Here is an 11,445-nt window from a genome sequence, read left to right on the forward strand (position 1 = left end):
TTTTAATGTTCTGCATTCTGGATGCGGTCTGCGGGTATGTCAAGACAATCTGTAAGTGGTCGTGATAAGGCAATCAGTCACGTGTGCTTTGCGTTCTTTGTTCGTATCCGCACGGTCAAATCGCATTAATATAAAATGTACAGAAACCTAGAATGTTGTACATATAAGTTCATTTTGACCTGACTGCAGACTGCAGAACGCATCCAGGGTGGCATTCTTTAGTTTGAAGGAAGGCATATTTTAGAAGGTAAATAATTAGTTTGTACACTTACCATGAGTAATGGGTTTATAGGTCATATGTTCTGGTGCATTGGAAGTAGAAGGAAGAGGTTCAAAAGTTGTTTTCGCAGAAATACCAGAATCTGGTATATCCACAGCTCCCAAACATGTTGAATTTAGTTGTTTGGTTGTAGTTGTAAGGGGAACTGAAAGCAGATAATGAAATGTGAATTGGGTAATAAAATGTCATGTTCTTACCCAATTTTAGGGTACAATCAGTCTAGTACATGTCTTGCTCACATTAAAAATTACTAGCTTATAAATATTATTAAACTAGCTGACCTGGCTAATTAATGTAGATTGCCTAAAATTTTTCAAATTGGTCCGGTACTTTTTTTGAAGAATTTGTATTACACAAATTACTAAAGTCCCTCTAACTCAACACCTCATTCTAAGCTAAATTGTGTTACGAGTGGGTTTACTACAATATTCAAGCTGTGGGGTTCTAACCAGGGTTCGAAAATATCCGATATTTATTATAAATATCAAAATATCGGATATTTATGATATATATCCGATATATATCAACTTTGATATATATCAATTTTGTATGAAAGCCATAGTATTATTTTATTGTATTATTCATGAATACCATTGCATATGTGTTACATAAACATGTTTTTAATGTTTTTAAAACTTAAAATCAGACAAATAAAGCAAAAACATAAAATATCTTTCAAATACGGCAAAATCAACCCAAAAATTAAAAATCTTATGTCAAAAAGTACAAATACAGTAACAAATTTTAAAAGTTGATATATATCATCAAAACCGGCTTGATATATATCGGATATATATCCGATATATATCTTGATATATATCCCTTGATATATATCCTCGAACCCTGGTTCTAACCCGCACTTTAGGCTATCTTGGCTTCGAGTTACGGAGCCGATCAAATACAAACAAACAATTAAATATTTCCTTTTTATATTATTAGTATAATTTTAGATAAACATACCTCGTTCAACTGGATTTGACTTCTTTGGAATGCAATATGAATGATCATAAAGAACTGTAACAAAGTATAGACATAATTAATAATTGAAATTATATATTATTTATTGATAAGCATACAACACAGTCATGTTTGTGGTTACAAAGAAAGAACCTTGTTAAATTGCATTCGGTTGGTTTGTTTTGGAAACCAAAGAAAATTAATTAAGACATCTAAATAATTCAGAAAAATTGATAGAAAGTAAATTAAATTTTAAAAAAATAATTGAAGTCATCATCATACCTGTCTTGAGGTTTTCTTTATTGGAGTCTTTTACATGAAGAGGAAACTCTGTCAAAACTTCATCTGGCAAGATGGGATTGCTCAATTCCAGTGTTGGAATAGCTGAGTTCTTCAGCCGAGTTCCTTTGACATTGAAGGATTCAGGAGTGAAGTGCCCACCACAAACAAACTTAAGTTGGTGTAACTTTTCAATAGGTACATATGCTAAGTCTTCTATGCCAGCATTTTTAACCCACATTCGACAACTGAAATAAGAAATACCTATTAGAAAAGAAAAAGAATAACAAACTGAAATTTATTCATCAACTAATTTCTTTTAGTATTGTTATACAATTCATTTACAGAGTACTAAACAAAATACTGAAATTAAAAATTGGTTATGGTTATTTACTGTATGATTAAAAATATTAATCCCAGCCTTTAAGTTTACACAATCAGTAAAATTATCTTGTAATAAATGAGTGTTATTAGTAACTTACCGGTCAGAATCCAGAGGAAATCTACTCAAAAGTAAGGGTGATCCACCACGACTTCGCCTCTTATTACAAATAACGCACTTCTTGTTGTTTCTACTCTCCATTATCAGTAGAAGCCTAAAATGAAATAGGTATTAATTAAACAAAGCCTATAATTTCTCTCCAACCAGTGTCAATGCCCTGGTTCATGCATTTACCAGTTTTGAAAGTACATTTACATTTTCATCACATAGGGTTGTTTTTAATGAAAAATAGATTTGTAATAGATCTAATATTTCAAGTAAGTAGATAACATACCCATTAAACAGAAAAGTAAATAAGAGTTTAAACTTCTGTAGAAGTTGAAACACAACTTATTTAAAAGAGTCTCTATCTCACAAAAAACATAACACTGAACAGCAAACTTTATCACGCCCGATACGGAGGAACTTAATCAACTCAACGTAAACGACAGAAAAGTTTATTTACAGTAATATTGCACCAAATCTGAGAAAATAACTTCACACGAATCAATTCGCCGGTTAAAAACTCAAACTCAATTGACAGACATTTTTTTTCATTTGTCAAACTAACAATACTACCAACATAAGGACACTAACAATTATTTTTAGTATGGTGGTATTGATCCGCGGGTTCCCCTGCTATAGTGAAATCAATCCAAAATGCACTTTATTGCTTAAGGGATAAGGTTGTATATCAATTGCTACATATAGAGACTAGTTTTTGTATGAGAAGTGTCTACCCACTGTGTTACCCCCTGAATAACTTGGATTGCTTGCAGAGTCAATAAAAAGAGGTAAGTGAAGAATTGGTTCAAAAGTAATAATAAAAGTGGGCGGTGCCGACTCGCGTCAAAATTTGTGAATGAAATACCATTTGACCACGTTTGACCTAGGAGGGAGTTGCGCGATCGTAGGGCTGTCCAAAAATTAAAATAATAATAATTTATTTAGTTTTGTATGGGAAAATATTTTTTATTAAATATTACGATATCCACTTTCTGACACCACTAGGGGAACCTGGGGAGGGTCGATCCCTAGGGGACACTTGGTAACTTTATTTAAAAGTTTTACCAAACGTGATACGTTTTTTTAAGCTGGTAACACTGATTCCTTCATTCCTAACTTCACTCTCTAGCATAGCACTCTTTGACAAATGTCAGTGGTTTGCAAATGGCGGACGGCGAAATATTCGCGTGGTGTGATATTTAATTTTCGGTAAGTTTTAGTCGGATTTATTTATTAAAATATGAAGTAATTGCTATTAGTGACTATGTTTATTTTGTTAGTAGTTTATTTGAGTATACATTAGCTTTGATTCACTTGAAATACATGTACATTCATTTTGAGTACGGCATGGTTTATAAACTCACTATGTTTGGGGAGACTTTGTCCTTTTCTTTGGGGGTGACATGATCCCGGGATCATGTGTCCCCGAGAGGGATCAAGTCTACCTTGGCGTTGAAAAATCAGAGGGTTTACAGACCTGTCATAATTACATGTATTTTTTTAGGTAATAATGCCGCGAAAATATACGACCAAAGAGGGATCAAAAAAGAGAAAACCGATAGACAAGGAAAAATTGAAAAATGCTGTAGCTGCAGTATTAGGTGGAAAAACATTGAAGGGGACTTCAAAGCAATATGGTGTCCCTCTAATGACGTTAAAAAGATACGCAAGATTACAAAAAACATCAAATGAAGAAATAAAATATGAACCTAACTACAAGCGATCACAGATATTTACAGACGACGAAGAGAAAGAGTTGTCAATGTATTTAGAGACAGCTAGTAAGTTGTACCATGGCCTTACTCCAAAAAATGTTCGATGTTTAGCATATCAGTTTGTCAAAATGAACAACAAAAAATTTCCTGACAATTGGGAAGTCAAAAAAAAAGCTAGTTATGATTGGCTCTGGGGTTTCATGCAACGCCATAAAAATTTATCACTCAGAAAACCAGAGGCTACAAGCTTAAGCAGAGCAACTAGTTTCAATAGACACAACGTTAAAGCATTTTTTGATAATTTGAAAAGCCTAATGGAAAGGTACAACTTTGATCCACAGCAAATATACAACATAGATGAAACCGGTGTAACAACGGTCCATAAACCAAAAAAAATTGTAGCTTGTCGTGGTCTAAAACAAGTATCTAAGGTTACATCTGCTGAAAGAGGAGAGCTTGTCACGGTCTGTTCCGCAATCAATGCGATTGGAAACCATTTGCCACCGTTCATGATATTCCCCAGAAAAAATTGGCAAGACAGGATGCTTGATAATGGTCCCCCAGGAACCAGTGGTGCTCCAAATCCCAGTGGTTGGATGAATGCTGTAACATTCTTACAGTATTTAAAACACTTTCAGAAACATGTCCGATCATCCAAAGAAAACCCCTCCCTCATTATATTTGATAACCATGAAAGCCATATTAGCATAGATTCCGTTAAATATGCCAAAGAGCATGGGATTCATTTGTTAACCATACCTCCACACACATCGCAGAAGCTGCAGCCTCTCGACCGCATTTTATTCGGAACTCTGAAATCTTATTATGACACAGCCTGCGATGATTGGATGGTTACACATCCTGGGAGAACAATCACAATTTATGACATAAGCGGCTTATTAGGAAGAGCTTATCCACTAGCTATGACTCCAAGGAATATTACCAAAAGTTTTGAGATCACTGGAATTTTCCCTTTGAACGCAGACATATTTACAGATGACGAATTCTTATCATCGTATGTAACAGATCGACCTGAAGAGTCACATGATATTAGAGAGAGAGAATCATCTGCTTCAACCCTAGATCAGCAAGACCATCCAACAGAGCCCCTTATTGACGGAAATGCAAGTTCTGTGACTGTCGATTTGCTGCAACATGATACACAAGTTAGGGAATCATGTCCACCTATTGTATTATGTGATTATTTGCCAGAATCATCACATGCAACTCAAACCTCTCATACGGCTGTAAGTTCATCAATCACTTCTAATTGTTCGCCTCCACCTCAACAAGACGGGCTCGAGAAGTTACTTACAGATGCAGATAAGAATAGAGAATCACTTCCTGTTATTGCATCAGAGTTGTCACTTTCAGAAGAGAATTCTGTAGCAGTTGCCACTTACCAAACCCAAAGCTTGACTCAGCAATCCCTTCGGGCTGTTAATAAATTGTCGTCTGCTACTCAGCCTTCAATAATTCAAGATAATACTATTCTGGAAAATACTTTAACTGCAACGGCTGTGGTTAGCTCTGATGACCTTTTTACTCCTAATTTATCTATACCCGCAAATATTTCCAACGTCAGTTCAAAAACACTTTCAACTTATGTAAGTCCAGTTATGATTCGACCGCATCCCAAGGCTGGACCTAGAAAAAATACAAATAAGGGAAGAAAGAAAGGTGCCACAAGAATATTGACGGATACGCCCGAAAAAGACTCCATAGAAAAAGAGCATCGTGAAAGAGAAGAAAAGAAACGCAAAAAGTTAGCCACAGCAGTAAAAAGAAATCTAAACAAGGACAAGAAACAAAAAAGAAATGTAGAAACGAGTTCTTCCGATGAAGAAAATATAGTCATGCCACCATCACCAAATTCTGATTATGTATTAGAAGATGATGAAAATGAAAAAAGTGAGTCTGAAGAAAATGACGACGGCGATGATGAGGATGTTCGTAAAGGTGATTGGGTTGTGGTGAACTTAACATCTAAAAAAAACTTAGTGCATCGTTTCGTAGGCCAAGTTATGAAGGTGTATTTAGCAAGCTTGGACGTAAAATTCGCAAAAAAAATTGACGAAAAAAAGTTTAAATGGCCTGAAAGAGTTGATGTTAGTATGATAGGAAAGTATCAAGTGGTAAAAAAGCTTCCTCCGCCCCAATTCAAATCATCTTCAAGACGTGTAGGTGCCTTTGAATTCCCAAAGTCGCTCAGACAGTTTAATATTAAAAAGTAAAAGTTTTTTAAGTCAAGGATAATCGTCTCTACCTAGTTTTGTTATAAATTTTAGTTATTAATATTTTTTATAGACCGATAACAGTTACCACTGTTAAGACTGATTAAAACGTATGAGACTGGTTGCTCAAGTACGTAATTGTTACTTTTGATAATATAGATTTGTTTTTGTTTTGGTCGATTTTGATCTTCGACTGTTTAAGTTTTTGAGATAATAATTCTGATAGAAGTAAGTCAACTTGTTAAAATAACCTTTAAAGCTTATATATTTGTAGTTTAAAGCCAAATGATAACGATAATTAAAATGGACATAGTCCTTTATTAAGACTGATTGTGATAGTGTGAAGGACTGGTCAGCTAATATTAACGATTGTTACTACTTACTTGTAGTTAAGCATATAGTTTAGAAGATTATTTTTCAATAATGGTACTATTTTTTAGAATTAGTTACAATAGAAAGAGAATTTAATATTATTCTATTAAAAATAATTGAATCTATAACCGTGATAATGATAAATGACAATAATATTCGATTATTTGAAGGTTGCTTTGTGATTGTCAAAATGTCTATTATAAAGATAAGCTTAATTTTTAGAAGAAACTTTTTGTTTTCAATTTCTAATACCGAATGTTAACTATTTGGATAGTAAAAAAATTATCACTAAAAATGTGTTGTTATTGGAAAAATAATACAGTTCCCTATTTAATCATTAAAAGACATGAATCACCATGAATTTGATTTCCTCACAAATTCATTTCCTAAGGATTAAGTTAATGAATTAAACAGGAATCAACCCTCTGAATTTGACATTCGTGCTAAAAATCTGTTTACCATGTGTCCCCAATCATGGGTGATTTGATCCCTGCGGATCAAGTTATCTAACTGGTGGGAATTAAACTTGTAGCAATGCTAGGTATGGTACATAGCTATTTGTTGTGTGTTTTTCTATTTCTATATGCTTTGTAGAGTGCAAATAGAGTTACTTAGTCAATGATAATCAGTCGTGGGGAGACACGGTAAAAATCTGGTTACCACGTCTCCCACGCAATTGGGAGACTTGATCCCCCCAGGATCAAGGCTCCCAAACAAGGGTGAAGAAGTCTCCCTAATATTGGGGACACATGGTAAAAGTTTACAATCAGGAGTTTCAATACATAATGAGTTAAATTGTGACACAATCTGCTTCTTATTCAAACTATCAATAGATAGATAATTTCCAAATCGTTTAGCTTAAAAAGTTTTCCTATACTACAAAAAATAAACAAAATAGAGTACATAATCAAAGTGGGTGATCAACCCTCCCCAGGTTCCCCTATAGTATTTATATGAGTATGTTAACATGGGCTAGTCTCGGCTCATATACCCATTTACCTAACACCCTGTATAAATACTTACCTGGTTTGTATTGAAGTGTAAAAGTGTAAGGCTGCAGTCTCAATAACATCATCTGCAAACGGGGCGGAGCTCCTGCTATCGGTTTATTGATGATACTCACCAAAGGCTTATGGTCTGTCTCGATGGTTACATCACAACGCCCATAAATATAGGTATAAAACTTTTCACACGCATACACGCATGCATAAAGCTCTTTTTCGATCTGCGCGTAAGATTGCTCAGTCTTTGTTAACGACTTGGATGCGTAGCAAACCGGTTTGTTATATTGTAACAGACATGCGCCTAAACCATACTGACTGACTCGCGTCCACTGATAATGTTATGGGCTTTTCTAAACTATAGTATTGCAGCACTGGTGGACTAATTAAACATTGTTTTAACTCATCAAAACATTTATTATGATGCTCATTCCAGTGCCACTCGACTTCTTTTTTTAATAATTCTCTTAATGTGTGTGTTTTTTCTGACAAATTAGGTATGAAACTGCCAACATATGTTACTAGCCCTAAAAATCTTTCTAAATCCTTTATGTTCGTAGGTTTAGGTAAATCACTTATCGCATGTATACGTGAATCATCCGGACTTATTCCATGCTGACTAATTTTATGCCCTAAATACTTTAACTCTGACAAACCGATTTTGCATTTATCCATATTTAACTTTATGTTGATTTGTCGACATCTTTCTAAAACCTTGCGTAAACATTTATCATGATTTTCTTTATTATTTGCATAAATTAATAAATCATCAACAAAAAAAATAACACCCTGTATATCAACAAAGTAATCGTACAATTTTTTGTGAAATATTTCTGATGCTGAAGTAATACCAAATGGCATACGTAAAAATTTGTACCTACCGAACGCAGTGTTAAACGTACAGAGGTCTGTAGACTCCTCATTTAACTTCACTTGATAAAATGATTGTTTAGCATCTAACGTACTGAAATATTTTGCTCCTGATAGGTTTGCTGTTATCTCTTCTAATGTAGGTAATTTAAAATGTTCACGTTTAATTGCTTTATTCAAATCTTTGGGATCTAAACATATACGTAAATCACCATTAGCTTTCTTCACCACTGTCATGCTATTTACCCATTCGGTTGGCCCTTGTACTTTAGCAATAATTCCCTGATCTACCATTTCATCTAACTTTTGTTTCACTTTGTCTCTCAAGGCTATAGCTAATTTTCGCGGCGCATGCACCACGGGGCGTGCGTCATCACGCAACTGCATTTTATATTCGCCGGGAAGGCAACCAAATCCCTCAAATACATCTTTATAATGTTTTAATATATTTGTGCTAGACACCTCACTCTGCAAACTGGCAATACGTTTTACTAAATTTAACTCTTCGCAAGATATCCTCCCTAACACTGGCGGAGAAGCCACATCAACTATAATGAAATCTAATATATACGAGTTATCTTTGTGAATTACTTTTAACATGCACTTTCCTAAAACCTTAATCGAATCACCTGAATATCCTACTAATTTTACATTTGATTCAGATATTTTATCGACTCGTAAACCTATTTTCAGTGCATATTTTATAGGTAAAACGTTCACATCAGCTCCAGTGTCCAGTTTGAATTTAATTAAGCAATTATTAATTTTAATATCTATTAACCAATCGCTATTTTTAGTAACACTGTATAATCGACGTACCTGGTCCGAATTATCCTCCCGTACCGTATACACCCGCCCACGACACATTCTCGCAAAATGATTAGGCTTATTGCACTTATTGCACCGCTGGCCGTATGCTGGACACCTTACTTTATCATTTTCGTGACTTAATCCACAATATTTACACTTTGAGGTAGACGTACGCACTGCACGATACGGTTGTCTGTTTGAATCCGATGACGTCATCGCTGGACGGATTTTGTTTCCCTGCGACTGCGCGGTACCGTACGAGCGCGGGCGCCTCTCGCCGCCTGGCAAGGGCAAACTTGACCGTTATAACTCGCTCTGCGCCCCCGCTGCTGAACCATGTGTATATCCTCTTCGATCTGATGAACATTCCTCTCTTGGTATCCCCCGTCCTCCTGCTCCGTTTTTATTTTTCCCGCTTGCGCCCGAGACATTTCTGCAATCCGACATATGTCCAATGCTTTCTTTAGTGTGAGTTCAGATTCTCTCAAAAGCCGTTCTCTTAAGGCATCCTCTCTTAGCCCACATATAAGCCTATCCTTGATGAGTTCATCCTTGAGATCTTTCAACTCGCAAGTGGCCGCTAGCTTGTTCAGCTCGAAAACGTATTGTTCTACACTTTCGTTTTCTAGCTAATTACGTGTAAAAAATCTGTGTCGTTCAATCGTTAGGTTTTTCTTCGGCAAGAAAAATAAATCAAACTTCTCCAATAATACCTTCACAGATTTAGGTCTCTCATCTCCGAACTGCTCATAAACGTCGCGGCACTTTTCACCAATTATGTGAAGTAAAATACTCACTTGAACATCATCAGGCTTAGTATCCAATTGGCAAGCTTTGAAGTAGATTGAAAACGCACTTTTCCATTTCGTCCACTGTCTATTCAAATTTCCGGACGTTACACTCAAAAGGTCATTTTCAAAATAAAATGGAGGAGGCGGTTGTAAATTAAGCATGCTTGATTGCATTTCTTACGGTTTTCACTACTTGATTTGTTTGTACAGTCTATTAATGTCACCACAAAAATTGAGTTTCTTCTTTTTACTATTCGATAATTATTACCGGCTGCGCCATGTAAAGGTGCAGAGGACGGGAGACGTAGTAAATACACCAAAGACTACTATTATATACTGGAGATAATACACCGAGGTCTGGGCAATGACTGGTTTATTGTAGAAACATTTGACAGTTAAATATAAATTGATTTCAGTATACCCACAGTGTGAAAATACACAGTACGGCCGCATGTGCCAGTCGTAACATAGTGCCGTGCTCGTGTTCTAATGCGGTTTCCTATTATCGATAAATAGAAGTAAATTATAATTTTCTATTTTGTAATTTTAAATAAAAAAATGATGTGTTACTTGCGATTATAAGATTAAAAAAAAATAATAACAGTAGAAGTAATTAGTAACTGTCAACTATGTAATTACTATAAGAGCTAGTTGAAAGCCTAATATAGGCATTATTTTTGATAAACATATGCGGTACGCAGATCGCCATAATTAAAAAGTAAATGCGTGATAGTAGTTAATAATAACGTATAATAATAAAAAGGTTTTCATACATAAGCATTTTGTGAAACCAGTTTCGAGCCTTGCCCCTAACGATTTAAAGTATCGATATCTTGTCGACTCCATTTTATCTTTGTTCTCTCACTAGCGTTTTCAAAGTGTGCGTCACGTCACGCGGCCATTGATTGGCCATAAGGCACGCCTTCTGGCCAATCACAGCACTTTTAAGCCGGTTGCACATGTTGTCGTAGACTCTCAGTCGCTTTGTTTTTACACAGTTGAATGTGTGTGTGGGAGCTGTGGTGGGGGAAATGTGGGGACACTGGTTCTCGTTGTAGTTACGCGCGACTTCATAATCTATTCTCTTTCCATGATCTGAGATTTAGACACTAAAATTTAAGATGTGAAATGAATCCTTAATGGAGTATACTTACGGTGTTTAGTGGCATATTGTTTTTTTTAGATTTACACAAAAAAAAAATACATTTAAAAATGACAAATGAATGAATGAATGAAGCAAATAAAGACATTCTTTTCTTATTCTTATTCTAATAAAATAAATAAAACAATAATATTGTAACAATTTCGTGTATTTCTTGTTGTAATTAATCTTAGATTAATAAAACCTAGATGGATATTCTTCATACAAACGCTTCGTCAAGAGTGAGGCAAAAATCTTATGTCATTAGTGTCAATTTTGTTGGGGAGTGTAGACAGTGAAGGCGATTTTCCCGAAAGTAGGGAAATTTTTAATACGTTTTTAATAATTTTATAATTAACAAAAACAAAACGCATCATGTACTTACTTATTTATTGAATTCAAAGTACCTACCTAATAACAATAAGATAAATCGACTTAAAAGTCTCGATTTCATAAAAAAGGAAGTGTATTTATACGGCGAACAATTGGGAAATAAATTTTCTTGTTA

The 11,445-nt window shown here is 35.0% G+C and overlaps 1 protein-coding gene across 1 annotated transcript; it reads left to right on the top strand.

Annotated features, from left to right (window-relative positions):
• The first annotated feature begins 2,741 nt into the window (after positions 1 to 2,741).
• On the top strand, positions 2,742 to 6,973 carry LOC135086264 (uncharacterized). The gene is made up of 2 exons (XM_063981068.1): positions 2,742 to 3,212; positions 3,508 to 6,973. Exon 2 carries the CDS (start codon positions 3,514 to 3,516, stop codon positions 5,950 to 5,952), a length of 2,439 nt encoding a protein of 812 aa, XP_063837138.1. The 5' UTR covers positions 2,742 to 3,212; positions 3,508 to 3,513; the 3' UTR covers positions 5,953 to 6,973.
• Positions 6,974 to 11,445: the final 4,472 nt, after the last annotated feature.

Source organism: Ostrinia nubilalis, chromosome W, assembly GCF_963855985.1.
Source record: "Ostrinia nubilalis chromosome W, ilOstNubi1.1, whole genome shotgun sequence".
Classification (NCBI taxonomy): domain Eukaryota; kingdom Metazoa; phylum Arthropoda; class Insecta; order Lepidoptera; family Crambidae; genus Ostrinia; species Ostrinia nubilalis.

Excerpts from the sequence above, each read along its gene's own strand:
- LOC135086264 (XM_063981068.1), top strand. The coding sequence starts at position 3,514 with ATGCCGCGAAAATATACGACCAAAGAGGGATCAAAAAAGAGAAAACCG.